This window comes from Ochlerotatus camptorhynchus, unplaced genomic scaffold (assembly GCF_037179485.1).
Source record: "Ochlerotatus camptorhynchus isolate MF236.1 unplaced genomic scaffold, CSIRO-AGI_Acam_v1.1 ptg000196l, whole genome shotgun sequence".
In the NCBI taxonomy this organism is placed as follows: domain Eukaryota; kingdom Metazoa; phylum Arthropoda; class Insecta; order Diptera; family Culicidae; genus Ochlerotatus; species Ochlerotatus camptorhynchus.
The window spans coordinates 5,809,402-5,825,254 of record NW_027040686.1 but is presented as its reverse complement, the minus strand read 5'-3'; the positions used below and the strand labels follow the sequence as shown (position 1 = coordinate 5,825,254).

Below are 15,853 nucleotides of genomic sequence, written 5' to 3'. Positions count from 1 at the left end.
TTCATACAATGCGCTCTAACAGGATTTATGTTTTAGCTAATGAACTAACGCATCGAAACAAACTTATTATTGATTTGTGCACGGTGAAATCATTGATATGATTGATGTTTTCTGATCGATAGAACGGAAATGGGCGGTTACGACGAAGAAGCGCACTACCCTATAGCGAAATATTGCTGAGAAATAATGGAAATTGGTTTAAATCAACGGTTATGTGTTGGTATACCTTCAAATTAAATACATTTTATTTATTCTTCGTTTTATTCTTCGCAGTATTTTGGATCTTTAATTAGCAAACAGCACCAAGTCCATTATCTGTCTTACTTAAATCTATATGCCCCTCATTGGATGGCTGCTCCCTCTCCCTTATGAAGAAATCTGCACACGCCTATCGTCATGTGCTGGGTATTAAAATTTTATTTAAAAAAGCGAGATCCACGAGAAAAACCGAAATCTTGAAATTGAAAAAAAATGACATGAATTCCTAAAATGGAACTTTTTTGGATCTCAGACTTAAGAAAATAAATAATTCTCGAAATTTATTTCATTTTAATTTAACTATCCAAATTGATTGATGAGCGTTTTAGTAGAATAATTGTACAGCTTATTACATTGTTTTTTCCTTTTAATTCTACTACCATTTTATCAATTTCACTTTCACTAATTCACTTTTACCATCACTTAAAAACAAACTATAACAGATACGTATTTTGTTTACTACATGCAAACTTCTTCAGTATCTAGTCATATACAGTAGACACTAGACACTGAAGAAGTTTGCAAGTAGTAAACGAAATACGTATCTGCTATAGTTTTATATAAGTTATAGTGACAGTAAATAGTAAAAGCGAAAGTGATACAATGGTAGTAGAATTAGAAGGAAAAACAACGTAATAAGGTTTATAATTAAATTATGTCAAAGGAATTCGATGGTCAAATAAAACTTCCAATAGTAATACTAAATGAAACTTTATTTTGTATTTGAATACCAGATGATTCGTTTATTATTTTACTCATAACAATACTGACGATTAAAACTTAACTCGTTCGATAAAATCTGCTTCAATAAAGGTATGCGATGAAATAAATATGTTTGCAAATGTCCATGTGACTACGATCCTGTGGCAGTAAAATCGTCTCGAAAGCATTCTTTAGCGAAAGTGTTAAAATTAAAACTTAGCACACTAGAAGTACATATAGAAATCAGTCAGTCGCGGTTTTCAGTTAAACCTAGGGAAAATGCAAGGTTAAAAAGATAGCTACTTAAAATTCGCTTCAAGATACATGATAAATAAGGGGTGACACAGTGTTGATGTTGTCGTCGTTGTTATTGTTGTTGTTGTTCATCTTACTGCTAGAGGAGCGTAGCCATCATCATCAGTTTTTCCAGTTTTGAGCTTACAAATAGTTCGATAGAAAGACTCCCGGGGCTTTTTTCGCGAGGAAAAAATAGCGAAGAAGAAACTACACATAAATAAGAAAATGCACCGTTACACCACCAAAGCTAACAATAAGCAATTAAAATCTTCATCTCCATTGACTGTCTGACAGTGTGTGTGTGTGTGTCTTTCCCTCAAAGGGGGAGACAGTTTGTGGGTAAAAAGCCTACCTACTCGTTATGATGCGCGCGCGCATTTGTGATCGCGTAATACAGTGTCGGGCGGTGATCATGGAGCAATTTTCGTTGTAACAGAGCAATATAATAGCAAACAACAGCAGAAAGACGCTATTGAAACACTAAAGGAGGCGAACTCATTTCCTACCCGACGTTTAGTGATGCTGCTAAGTGATCAATCACGCATACCTACCTGACCATTGATGAGTTTGGCCCCTTTTCTTTTTCGTTCACCGCGTGTTTTCAAACATTGTTGTTGTTGTTGTTGTAGTTGTTGTTGCTGTTGCACAAAGTGGTATCAAGATGCGTGCCCGAAAATCTAAAAAACAAGAAAAGTCCTCCTATGCTTCCGTGTTGGTTTGAGTGTTGTCAAATCGCACGAAGTTATCGGAACGACTTTTCGGCATGATTGGATCCACTTCGATCAGCTTGAGCAGGGCGAGCAAGCTCAGTGCGATGTACGGGATGATGACTGCCGCATTCCAACAGGTGACGGAAGTAGGTGGGTGGGAGAGGGGGAGAAAGTAATTATCGAATTAGTCAGGTGTTGCTGCAGAGTAGTTCCTATGGTGCGGTGTTGAATTAAAGATTTCCAATACATTCCGGCAATGCTGAAAATGATGCAATCGCGGTTAGTGCACTTCAATCGTTCAATGGTAGAGCGCTCCACTCGTAAATGGTGGTTGAATTTAATTGATTTTGAGGTTAGTGATTTTGTGTGACCAATTAATATGTATGGGAAATGTGTTGGTTCATTCGTTGCATAAGTTAGAGCAATGATTTTTTTTACTCATATAAAGAAAATGGAATGGTATTGAAAATGTACGATTTCGAAAGGTTTGTATAAGGTTTGATCACATTAAAATCGCACCGCTTATTTTAACCAATGCTATTGTCTGTTTCACTGGAAATAAAACACGCCTGAAATGTTGCAGAAATCGTTGCCATAGAAATTCGTTTGGTGACGATTTTTTCTCCAATTAATTATTAAGTCATTACTGTACTGATTCTTTTTTTGCAGGATCACAACAAATCATAAAAAAAGGACATAGTTTTATTTTTAAATTTCTATTACAGAGTTGACGATATTGAAGGGACTTTCGATAAATGGAGAGATCGAGATGTAGAACAAGAAAAGCCTACTATACCATTTGAAGAGAACCATCGACATAGAGAAAAAGTGGTCACATATCGAAATATAGGGGAAATGGATGTAATGTCGGCCTAAATGCCCCTAATTTGGGCCCATACATAAATTCTACAACTGAAATTTCCAATACCGACCAAAAATAGCAAATGTTTAGCGATGGGCCTAATCTTAGATCCATAGGCCAACATTAGAGCCATTTCCCCTATAACACTGAGATATGGACAGTTGAATCTCTTACAGAATACAGAGTGTTAACATATTTTCTTGTTTCAAGGTTTTCAAGAATATTCCCTAGATTATTTGTAATCAAGTTCATGCTTTCTAATACAATTTCTTAATTCATTACTTTGTAATCTTCTTTTATGAAATACTACAAAGCAACTATAAAACAACATTCATAAAACCCTGGTCAAGGCTATTTTGTCATTAATGCAACCACCAAAACCTCATTAAGACTAGAATATGTCTAGTTGGTCCACCCTGGAGAAGGTTCTGAAGGGTGTATTCTCGTAGCTCTTCAAGATTGATTTACTGCAAAAGGTTGTATGACGAACGCATTGAGAACCATTTGAAAGCAACAATAAAAGCTATTTAGCAACAATAAAAACCCTTTCCGAGCCATTTCCCCTAGCCGCATGCTGAATCCACTAGGAAAGCATCAATCAAGATAGAAATGGATTTATGAATCCGATCTTATCAAAATAATTAAAATAGAAACTGGTTGTATAGAAATCTTGTTGAATATCCAAATTTATTACAATAGTTCTCATTAAGTGGCCTAGTTTTAAGTGCCATATTAAATTTTATGTGAAATGTACGTGCAAACATCGAAAAAATTAAGTCCACCCTCGTAAAACGTCGATTTGACTAATTATTTAACATTGAAAAAAAAAAAAATCTACAGATCGAGTTTGGCCGAGATTTTTTTTTTATTATTTTCGCATTTAAATGTTTACTGATTGCTAAATATACCAAAATATAATTATATCTATGGAAATATAGATTGTAAATCGAATATTGTGAAAAACAAGCAAACTAATTGTAACATGGCGGTGGCATAAAAGTTGATTTTCATGGGCCATTTGTGAAAAAGTTGTTTTGCTTTCAAGAAATCCTTAACAAATTAATAAGGTTTTAAAATGGCTTTTATGAAGAAAACTTGCAGGCTGAATTGTATTTATCTAAAGCCATTTTGCTTGATCCTAACCCGTTCAGATTTATGGCAGCATTTATGGAGGCAAAGTTGCCTGCAAAAAATTAAACGTCAAAGTTTGTTTATTTTTCGATAGTTGCGCTGTGGGATCCAGGGTTCTTCCAGGTGGTTTTCTCCCGCTAGATTGGGAGATTGGTTACTCAGACAGTTTGCGATACTGTTTTACAACATTTCGTATTTCGAACAGCTGAAAGCGCAATCATTCCCGAAAAAGATCCCCTTCTTCCGGATGGTTCCAGAAGTGCACCATCCAACGATGCAGGGATGTACGCTTGAATGAAATTTTCGAAGAGTTGATTCTTTCGCCGAATAAAATCGCTGGTATGGATCGGAAGCCGGCTAATCTCCGCTAACTAACAGTTTCAGTGGTTTGCTGTCGGTTGTCATCTTTTCGCAAGATCTGGAGAAGGCTGGTATGTTTTTTATACTTTCGACAATGTTTTATGAAATCGAGGGCCCCGCTCAGTTTGCTCTTCTCCACCAGATAGGCAGTCGTTGATGGTGAAATCAACTTGAATTTTTCATCCTACTTCGTCTATCCTTCGAGATTTCCTTGTCATAAATTTGGCATTTATTAACTATGAGGAACCATCTTTTAAGCTCAATTTTTAAACAGAGTAATTGAGGAGTTAATGATGCACTTTAAAAAGCCCAAAAAGCCACAATAAATGCTTTTGCTCTAATGCGAAATCTTATGGTTTTATGGTTGCTTTTATAATGATAGAACACGTTTATAAAGTATTTCATCAAGACATTAATAAACAATTGCTAATGACGTTTATGCTTGAATTACAGAACAGTTTTAAGGAGGGATTGATAACTGTTTTAAATTTATTTTTAAAACAAGACAGTTTTTGACTTTCTTGCCAGACTTTAAAAGGTTTTTAAAACAGTAAAAAGCTGAATTACTAAGCAGGAATGTTTTACAGTTTGAAATGCTATATTTTTAAACTAAATGGATTGTTCATTGCCGTTATAAAACCATCATAAATCAGAGTGGATGCTAAATTGTTACTGAATTGTTACTTGGGCTACCTACCCCCAGACCAGGAGCTGGCTCATTCCAGAAAAATTAAGACATATATATACCGGAGAAAACTACTTTTGCATTGCATGTAAGAATTGCGATATTTCTCCAGATTATCTAAAATATACTCTGCTACTACTTTGAATTTCATGATTAATTGCCTATTCACGGCTGAAGATTGGCTTTCATCTTTTATTCACCTTTTTTGCTACACGCAATAGTCTCACATAAAGTTTGATTCTTTTGATTCGTTTTGAAGATATGTTTTAATTTTGAAAACATTTGAAATTTTATGAAGAAGTGTTTCTGATCTTCAGTGTAATACTGAATAAACCTTCATTTTTAAAGACTTTCAAAAACATCCAAAAAACTTTACTGATATCATGTTAAAAATCCATTAATATCAACTAATTTTTTCTAGCGACGCCGGTGGTGTAGGGGTAAGCGTGATTGACTCTCGCCCCAAAAGGCGTGGGTTCAATCCCAGTCGGCGCCGCCAGGATTTTCTGAGGCATAACATCTCTGATACCGCCTTCCTTCGGAAGGGAAGTAAAGCCGTTGGTCCGCGGTCTATGAGTTGATGGGTCGTTAGGTATGATCCAGGTGTGGCAGCTGCCTCCCTGGCGCCGATAGCATTGGTATTCAGTACGGAAAACAAGACCGACAAAAAAAACTAAGTTCTATAAAGCTGTTACGAAGGTTCCTGTACTTCTGCAAAATTTATTTAATTATATTCTATGAACTCAAATAAAGCTCCCTGAACTTCTTCCCAATCCATTAAGCTTTTCCTGAACCGAAATGAAGCTCCCTAAATTTAAAAAAAAGTTCTCCGAATAGTTGGAAAATCGCATCCACTTCTACTGAACTTATACGATTTGTTTATAGCTTACACAAACTACAACTAAAATTGCTGAACTTGTAAATATGTCCGATGTCTCATTCACTATTCCCGGAAATTCTACCAAGGTCTCAGAACATCTAGATGAATTTCTACAAAACTCTCTGAATTCCACGAAATTCTCGAAAATCTAGCCGAACTTCTATGAAGTTCCCTGAACTTCTACACAATTCCTTGCTGTTCAAAGAAGTTCTGCTAAGTTTCTCGATTTTCTATATAATCCCCTCACCTTGTACAAAGATTGTTAAATTACTACAGTGCTTTCCCGATTTTGTCAGCTCCCGATTTTGTCTACCCCCGATTTTGTCAGCCTGAAGATTTTGCTGAAATTTTCGGTTTTTAAGCATGAATTCTCAAGCATTTCGCTCCAAATGACACTTAATTGTTTTGTCGCAACAATAACAGAGGTAACTCAAATAAACCTCAAATTGTGACACTCCCTCCCGATAAAGGTACCTAGATGGCGGATAGAGCTGGGATGGCTGCAATACAAGCTAGGGGAAGATATCCCATTCAAGAAGAAGGTTTCGTGATCGCCAAAATTAACGGAATATTCATATGCAGTTGCCACGCACCCGATGGACGATGGAGGAGTTCCACGAGACGCTAGTTGGACTTACCGAAGAGCTGATCGGACGAAGACCGGTAGTCATCGGAGGAGTCTTCAATGATTAGGCAGTGGAGTGGGGAAATAGATGTACCAACGCAAGAGGGCACATTCAGCTGGAAGGTACGGCGAAGCTGGAAATTAGGCTGTTCAATAAAGGCACCACCAGCACTTTTCGCAGAGATGGCCGGAAGTCCATTATCGACGTCACTTTATGCGAACTGCAGTTCGTCGCTGGTGGAAAACATGAATTGAAGAGTATGTGTGAAGGATATACCCATTGTGACCATCAGGAAATCCGATATGGCATCGGCCAACTGAATCTTGTGGCAGTACAGAGGACGAGAACTTGCGACCTAAAGTGGAAGACGAGCTGACAGAATCGCAATAAACTAGAAGTGCGTGTTGAAATGCCTGGGAGTGATGGTCGACGACCGTTTGGCTTCAGTAGCCTCGTAGAATACTCCTACGAAAAAGCAGTGAAGGCCAGCAAGCATCAACGCGGTATCCAGAATCACACCGAACATCTCGGAACCAAGCAGTAGCAAGAGACGGCTCCTGGCTAGTGTATGTACGTTGATACTGAGATATTGCAGCGCTGAAAACCATGCGGAATTTAAGGAAACCGAACAGTATGTACCGGCTCAACTTTTCGAGACATTTGGTGTACCCATTGTTGTAAGAATAGTAATCATTTATCAGTAATCCCATCAATAGTTGATAAATAATGGTTAAATAATGGTTAATTTAACTGCTATTTTGAATAGACATTTGAACCTAGCAATATCGTGGTGGCGCTAGTGTCACTGCCCATCGACGTCAATGACCGGCATACGTCATCTTAACATGAATGTCAAAATTGTTGTGAGCAAAACATTGTTTGTTAAAACAGATCAAAACATGGGCCGCAAGTGCGAGTTTTATTGGTGCGCAAATAAACAAGGTGTTACCAAGCGAAAATCTTTCACAATTTACCTAAGGATACTGAATTACCCGAACTACATGAGATTTTCTTCTCACGTGGAGTCCAAGTGCTTGCAATTAAAAAGTTATGTTCCGACCACTTGCCCCGGAGGTTTTTCGAATTACTGCAAGAACGGATGCAGGGTATTACCACATTTTTCTGAATTTAAATTGGAGTTCACACCCTCACTGAATCATTTGAAGATACGCCGCCAGTGAACTCAAGGAAAGCCAGTTTTGCTCATGACTACTATGCTCAGTTAAAATTGGAACGAAAAACGGTTGTAGATCTACAGGAAACTGTAAAAGAACATAGTTTTTTATTCGAAAATAATGGTTCCGCAGAAACTCGGTTGATTTCCGTTGTTTTGTCTTGTTTGTTTTGAACTGATTTGACGTGTATCCACGGTCAATAAGAATTTTAGTTCAGTTTGCTCATTAATCGCAAAAAGTGATAACTCGAGTCGCAACATTCCGTATGGCGGCGATAGTGTTTCAAACGTATGTTAATTTGAATTCTTACACATAATTTTTCGAACAATTTGTTTAAGCTTGGATATCTGTTCTCTGTGGTTAAACTTGATTTCAAAATCATTTTGATGGTTAAAATATTCAAAAAGAAAATTTCCCGATTTTGTCAGCTTTCCGTTTTTGTCAGCCTAAAATTTCAGATGGGGCTGACAAAAACGGAAAAGTATTGTATAAGTTCACTGCCTTTATATGAAGTTTTCTGAACTTTTAGGAAATTCGTTGATTCTCTGTTCCTTGAAATCCTATACAAAATTTGAAATTCTATGCAATGCCCTAAACATTTCTTTATTATAAAGTTTTTGACCTCAAGTTGAATCAGAACCCAATTGAAAATAAAATAAAAACTACAAGGGACAGCCCTGTGGGGTTGTACGCAATGGTGACGTAGGACTACGTGGTCTTATATAATAAATCTTATTTGTTAACTGCTGCAGGAGCTTGTGTTTTATGTAGGAATGGGAATTTGAGCGGGGTTCTCTCTGTTTGCACTCTTTAGTATCACGCACTTGCAGGGCTGTTACAAGATTTTCTAAATTTGATCCGCGAAATCCGCGATTTTTGAAAAGAAATCCGCGACTTCAAATACTAATCCGCGCAAAAAAAATTCATTGCCTAAAAATAGCATTTGTATACTACTACATGGCATTTCAAGCTTATAGCATATTAGATTTTTGCCTGCTCTCAACTTAGTGTTCTTTGAAGTACTTTCACATTTTAATTGAGAGCTTTCTATGCCCGTACCATCCTATGCCCAAGAAAGTAGGGAATTTTTCCAAGCCGAAAAATTAAAAGACCGGACGTGAATCGAAATCAGTCGCCTCCAGCATGGACTTGCTTTGTAGCTGCGCCTTTACCGACTGAGCTAAAGAAGTATCGTTTGTAACCTCTATTTTTTTTTAAATTACATTGTATCATCTTCAGTTATTTATGTATAGTATAAATTCTGAGTAATTGGTGAACATAATAAAACACCCTTACATTATGAGATTCTATTGAATAATAGCGGCCTAGTTTTGATGAAACAATTTTCTTGACGTATTTTGCTGTCCTAAATGTTGAAGGGGAATTTACGTATTCTCGGCAACCTAAGCAGCGACCTTCTTTCTATAGCCTTTTTCTCTCAGGAACGCACACATATGCAGTATTGGTTTGTTTACAATATTTTGCTGCCAGCTGCTCTAACAATTTCAGTCGAAAGAATTGTCAAAAACTGTTTTGAAACGCTTTTACAAAGCTCCAATCTTCTCTAGTGAGAGCGAGTATTGCCGGCAACCAGTTTTTCTTCGGCAACCGTTCCATTTGAGCTGCATGTAAATCTGCTGTTCTATTATCGGCAACTCGAAATCAGCTACAATTTGTAGTGCGTGTGTTTCATTTCAAGAAAACCTTACTAGATTGCATTTTCTCAGTGGTAAAAATATAGTCAAATTGAAGCTGAAAGCATAAAGAATCGTTTGCATGCATTCAGCGAAGTGTTTTCGTAAGAAAATCCAGTGAAAATAGTGTTTCAATTTGGGTTGCCGAAAATAGTCTGGCATGCCGAAGCCGTCATTTCCCCTAGTTAATTTGACTCTAGTTTTCTCAATGTTTTACCGATTCAATCCAAACACCCTGCACATAATCGAGAAATTACCAGAGCTTCATAAGTCACACTTGTTGGTCACGTCGCGGTTGTATATTTACACGGATATTCCTTGGGTTCTGTCCAATGGTGAGACATTTTCATTATTTATTTTTTTCTAATATGAACCTAGCACTTTTCGTTGTCAAATCATAACCGAATCGTATATATGTGGCTTTGTGGATCATGCACGACTTATTAGTATGTATACCGGAAATTATAGGTTTTTCAAATCGTCCAGGACATCAGTTGATTTGCTCTACTAGATCAAACAAGACTGCAATAATGTCTGTAGTATCGGAAAATGTCCAATAAGATTCAAAGTGTCTATGTGGATCATGCATCATCTATTTCCGAGTAATCCAAGTGTTCAAGGTTCTTCAAATCATCCTGGAGTTCAGATAATTTGATCTACTACATCAACCGAGATTGGGACAATGTCTTTAGTATCGAAATATTTCCAGATAGATGCACAGAGTCTATGTGGATCATGCATGAACTATTGCCATGTATACCATATGTTTTAAGTTCTCCAAATCGTTCTGGAGTTCAGATGATTTATTCTACTAGATCAACCATGACTGGAATAAAGTCTGTAGTATCGAAATATGTTCAAACAGATTCATAGTGTCTATAATGTTTAATTATTTCCACGTATACCAGATGATCTAGGTTCTCCAACTCGTCCTGCAGTTCAGATGATTTGTTTTACTAGATCAACAAAGACAAGGATAATATCTGTAGTATCGAAATACAGATTTGGAAATCCTAGAACATTTGGCATACACGGAAATAGGTTAGCATAATCCACATAGACACTGAAAATTTGTGTGGGCATATTTCGATACTACAGATATTGAATTAGTCTTGGGTGATCTAGTAAAAAAATAATCTGATCTCCAGAATGATTTCAGAACCTATAACATTTTGTATGCGTAGCAATAGGTTGGGTACGATCCTCATAGACACTTTGAATCTGTTTGGACACATTTCGATACTACAGACATTATTGTAGTCTTGGTTGATATAGTAGAAAAAATCAACTGAACTCCAGGACGATTTGGAGAACCTAGAATATCCGGTATACATGGCAATTACTCGCATATATACGATTCGTTTATGATTTGATAGCGAAAAATGATAAGTTCATATTGGAAATAAAAAAACGTGAAAATGTCTCACATTGGACAGACTCCAGGAAATTTCCGTGTAAATCCGGTGTGACTTATGGAATTGAGACCATTTCTCAATTATTTAAGGGTGTTTGTTTTGAACTGATAAAAAATTGAGAGCAAAAATGAACAACAAAATTGATGACAGTAAAATAAAAAAAAGGTTACAATGCATTTCACAATTTTTGTGACAGCACATCAGTCACTTCGCGATTTTTGCCACTGAAAGTTCAAATCCACGACAAATCCACGAAAATCGCGAAATCCGCGAAATTCGCGAAGTCCGCGCCTGTTGTAACAGTCCTGTAATTAGTATTCGATAATCAAATAATAATTTTATTTATTCAATAAGCACGTGCATTACACATTTCCTGACTCTGTTTCTCATTTCCTCATTTTGCTGACGCGATTTATTGCAACAAACAGTTTATTACGATGATTTAAGATTCAGATCGCGAATTTGTGAAACGAAAAAGTCTTGGATTTAGACAAATTTTGACAATTTTAACTTAATCAATTTTAAATATTTTGGATATAGAAAATTTTCTTAGCTATGGGACCTACAAAACTTTACGAGGTAACAGCAAAGAAGAATACTAAGATGAAACTGTCAGAAGAAAAACTTTTTATTTTAGTGTCCATTTTCACGGTCCCTTTCATCCAATGAATACCCCCGTATGCAAGGTAATTTTGTGGTTTTGCTGCCCCCTCGGTAGAGATGAAATTTTGCGCACTTTTTTTTATCAAAACAATCACACCAAAATCAGAGATGTCCCAGTTTTTAATTACTCACTTAACAACTAATCGATTATTTTTTGTTCGTTGTGCTGTCATTTTTCCACCAATGAGAGTGCAGAACATGTTTGAAACGATCGGTGATGATCCTCTGCAGAAGTTAATGCTTATATCGGCATGATATAACCGATTAATCTATTATTCGAATGAAAATCGGCCATCACTAGTTGAGTGTGAAACGTCATTCCAAATTTAAGTACCGTACATAAATAATGATACAATTTGAAAGAGGCTGGGACTATTACAAATTACGTCCCCACGGTAACTGAAATAAACACGAGTGTTCACCGGTTGGTAACAGTCTAAGCAAAAATCTAACTTTTCTGGAACGAGGAAAATTGGAGATGGATGGAAAGGTCGCAGACATAGAAAATTGTGCATGTCTCTAGTGCTTAAAATCTCAATCTGGGATAAGTTTAAGTGATTTTTTGGCCAATTTTTCAATGCTGGGTTCTTAAAATTCTAATACGAACAAATTAAGAAAATTTTACGACTTGGAACAAATTTAAATATTTAAAGTACGCTCAGTCTTTGAAAAATTTTAATGCTCTATTAAATATCGTTAACGTTTTATGATCTTGAACATAGTTTTTTTTTTCTAAATTACAAGTCCGGAAAAAAAGTGCAATAATGAACTAAGAAAAGAATTTAAGATTCTTCTATATGATTTTTTCTCGGTGATTGGACGAATAATGAAGCTGTCGAGCTTCAAAGATGTTTCAAAATTTGAGTCATTGAAAAAAATCTAGGGCATGAAATTTTTCATAGAATTCTAGTGCTCGGAAAACTTTCAAGATCACGAAGTTAAACAGCCATGATATTTGGACCACCTTTTTTGACAAATCATAATTTTTTTGTTGAAGTTCTCTATGTTATTTCTAGATCACAGACAAGGGAAAAATGCGAAATTGTATAATCTGGTCCGGAGCAATTTCCATCACCAGCAATTGGACAGTTCTGGTATGTTCACAACTCAGGGGAAACATGTCAGATGGGTATAACTCTAAGCGTAAACAATGACTTTGAACGTCGATTTCTCTTGAATGACCACACACCCACGGAATCTGACTACACCAGCTCATAGAACAAACATTGTTCTGTTCTGTCAGATGACTTAGTTAGTTTGAGTGGGTGTGTTGTCATTCGTAAGAAACCGACGATCCAAGTCATTGTTAACTTTTCGAGTTAGACCCTTCTGACATGTTTCCCCTGAACTGTTCTCGTCGTACTTTACACGCTGATTTTTAATTAACCAAATCAAGCTGTTATTTGAGGTGATTTTTCAAAGGCAAATTATTTACTATGTGACAATAGTTATGGGTCGTAAAAAAGTGATTTTAGTAACTAAATTTTAAGAAATAGTGACATTAGTGATTTTTGCTACCAGCCCTGAGATTTGATTTTTAATCAAAAATACGAACAGTAGCGGAAATACCGGATAAAACCCAAAGTAGCCAATTTATATAGCCACTAACTTGCACTTCCATATCAATTACTCAAAGAAGCTGCTAAGGACCGATAATAATTACAATCTTCAAGACTAATAGCTCGAATTTTCGAATTAAATTTATTAAATAGGTTCGCAAACAACCTCGTCGATCGACCTTGACTATGCACAGCACATCTTTCGCTGCACACATTGCAAAGACTAGACGAATTCAATTTTCCAATTGCTACAATCATTCACCTCGGGAAAGAATAAACGATAGCGAGGAAAGGAAATGAAAATAATTGGCACAACCCCATCGAATGGAGCAAAAACAAAACGATAATAAATGCAAACCCGATGGCCATGCAGCTGCAGCAATGACGCATGAAATTGTTCACGTCTTCCATTACACATGCGTGTGGCAGCAATTTTTTGGACAATAACCCGCAATCCAGTGCATTTTTTTTGAACTATGATTAATGACTCAAAAAATAAAGGTTTTCATTAGGATACTCACAGAGCAACAGCACAACGCTGATGTTGATGAACACCATCTCGTCCCAGTCCTTGCCAGCCACGAGCAGGTAGACGTCTCGCAAAATCAATGTCCCCAGCTCCACCACGAATACGGCCCCATATGGGTAGATCAGCTTGGGGCATTCCTGTAAATGGAGAGAAAGCCACATGTGTGTGTGGTGAAGATCCACGGGGTCTTTTCGCGAGAAGAAAGCATAAACTAGGTTGTCCAATCACCTTAAACACTCCGACTACGAGAACGATGCTGGCCATTATCCAAGCTGCTCCCAATATCAGCATCGGGATGCCGGAGAAGCGAAAATTGTACCCTACGAGAGCCAAACAAAGAAAGTTGGGTTGTGGTTTGTGGCGAATAAAAAAAAATATGTTCGAAAAATATGAATTGGATTAACATTGGATCAGTCGAGCGAACGAGCGAAACTTACACTCGTCTAACGGGTAGTTGAAATTCAGTCTAGTGAAGAGTACGCTCACTAGAGCAAACAAGATGCTGAGCAGTGCGATAGCATAGCCGTGAAATTTGACGAAAAACCGTAAGAATCGATCCATCTCTTCCTGGCGAGCGATGAACTGCTGCTGCTTCTGCTGCTACTGGAACCTGTGCTGTGGATGGAGGTGGTGGTGGCTACACTTTCACGAAACGGTTTCTTTCGCTTTCTGTCCGGTGGCGCGCGCGCCGTTGCTGTTGATGATGATGATGACCGCAAACTCTTTTCTCTTTTCTTTGTGATCTTCTTTCCCCCCAGCAAACACTGGCTAGTGTTGTTTTTATTATTGCCTTTTTCTGTACTCTATGTCGGTGACACAAATTCGCACGTAGATTTCTCTTCCCGCTTTTCCTTTTCCTTTTTTTTTTATTCGGTCATATAATTGTGCCCAGTTTGACCCTTGTCAAACCAATGCCAGAAAGCTGGTTTATGTAAGGTCACGGAAAACGTTCACCGCACTTTTACTTCAACTGTTGTTTGTGTGAAAAATGTACACCACATAACTGAAAACGCTGCAGGCGATTGAAGAAATGCCGTTTCACTGGAACTGGAGTAAGCAAAAGACGCACTCGCGAACACGCACACCTGTCTTCACCGCACGACGGTTGAGTTATGATTGACTTTGGCTGCTGCTGCTGCAGCACAACATGCAGCCACTTCTTCGACAGCGACGATCGTGAGTTGATGATCGTTGCTCTGCCCAGCGATGCCACATTTTTCATCTGTATTTTAAGCTCCACAAATATTTTTTTCGATTTTCAGTTTAAAAATGCTGTAGATGTTCTCCCAAAATCTGAATAAATCTGTATATATTTTACAAACATCTGTACCATTCCAGAAAAATCTGTATATGTGGCATCACTGGCTCTGCTCGTTCGGTTCGGCCATTCGGGCAAGTAGCAGTAGTTGCGTAAACAGCTGATTTTCGCATTCATTGGTCTGATTACCCCGCTCCCCGCACAAGTACATTGAATTGTACTGCGAGGTCAATAACAGCCAACAGGACGGGGGGTGGTTGGTCATCAGAAGACAATACGCTGCTAGACTTGGTCGAGACATTTGATTTATTAGTTGAACATTTAGGTGAATAGCATATTGGATTTAACTTACATACATCACATTCACTTTGGATTTTTTTCCTGAAACATACTATGACTATCTTCTGAATTTGACTCGGATGCGCAGAAGCATCGAGGAGCTGCCGATGGTCAAACTAGGACAACACTTACCATGTAATTGAGCATTCTTAAGTTTAATATTTCGATTTAATGAGTAACTTGGCCTGGACTGTTAATTTCTCTTGATGTTTTAGAAAAATTGTTCATTGAGTTTGGGAATTAACGGGTTTGTATCATTGGATTTGATTGCATAGTTTTATTAAAATTAACTATCTAACGGTAGAAACTAGTGAAAATTATTATCAAACTGGCAATATTCCGCTCAAAAAACAGTGCTAAACTTTTTTTTAGTCATACAAAAACATATCAATCCAATGCATTTTGTTTTGTTCTTAGATTTGCAACTTTTAGCAATCTTAGTCATTTATGGGCTATTTTTTTCATAATCACTTACAAACAAAGAGATTACGCGCATTACGAGACTACGATCTCAACAGCATATTCTTTTAGAAGTCATCCACATACGTGAACAGTTTTCGTCATCCATAATATTTTACAATTTTGTATGGACCTTGAACACTCTCCCCACACTAAACTGTCCTCATATCCAGAAGTCTTTAACTTTCTTAAACCTTTAGGAACGACCAGGGATAGAAAATCATTTACATTCATTTCGGGCATTCATTTAC

At 37.2% G+C, this 15,853-nt stretch overlaps 2 protein-coding genes across 4 annotated transcripts in view; one reads left to right on the top strand and one right to left on the bottom strand.

Annotated features, from left to right (window-relative positions):
* The window catches only part of LOC135702720 (alpha-protein kinase 1-like), a 365,060-nt gene that overhangs the window by 176,128 nt on the left and 173,079 nt on the right, over positions 1–15,853 (top strand). The window lies entirely within an intron of this gene.
* Positions 1,015–14,149, bottom strand: LOC135702740 (uncharacterized). Its single transcript, XM_065223794.1, has 4 exons — positions 13,984–14,149; positions 13,775–13,866; positions 13,539–13,683; positions 1,015–2,087 (listed from the first exon to the last, which is right to left on the bottom strand). The coding sequence occupies exons 1-4, from the start codon at positions 14,105–14,107 to the stop codon at positions 1,957–1,959; spliced, it is 492 nt and encodes a 163-aa protein (XP_065079866.1). The 5' UTR covers positions 14,108–14,149; the 3' UTR covers positions 1,015–1,956.

Excerpts from the sequence above, each read along its gene's own strand:
- LOC135702740 (XM_065223794.1), bottom strand. The coding sequence starts at position 14,107 with ATGGATCGATTCTTACGGTTTTTCGTCAAATTTCACGGCTATGCTATC. Across the intron at positions 13,867-13,983 it reads CAACTACCCGTTAGACGAGT|GGTACAATTTTCGCTTCTCC; the intron begins GTAAGTTTCGCT and ends TGGCTCTCGTAG. Across the intron at positions 13,684-13,774 it reads TCGTAGTCGGAGTGTTTAAG|GAATGCCCCAAGCTGATCTA; the intron begins GTGATTGGACAA and ends CTCCATTTACAG.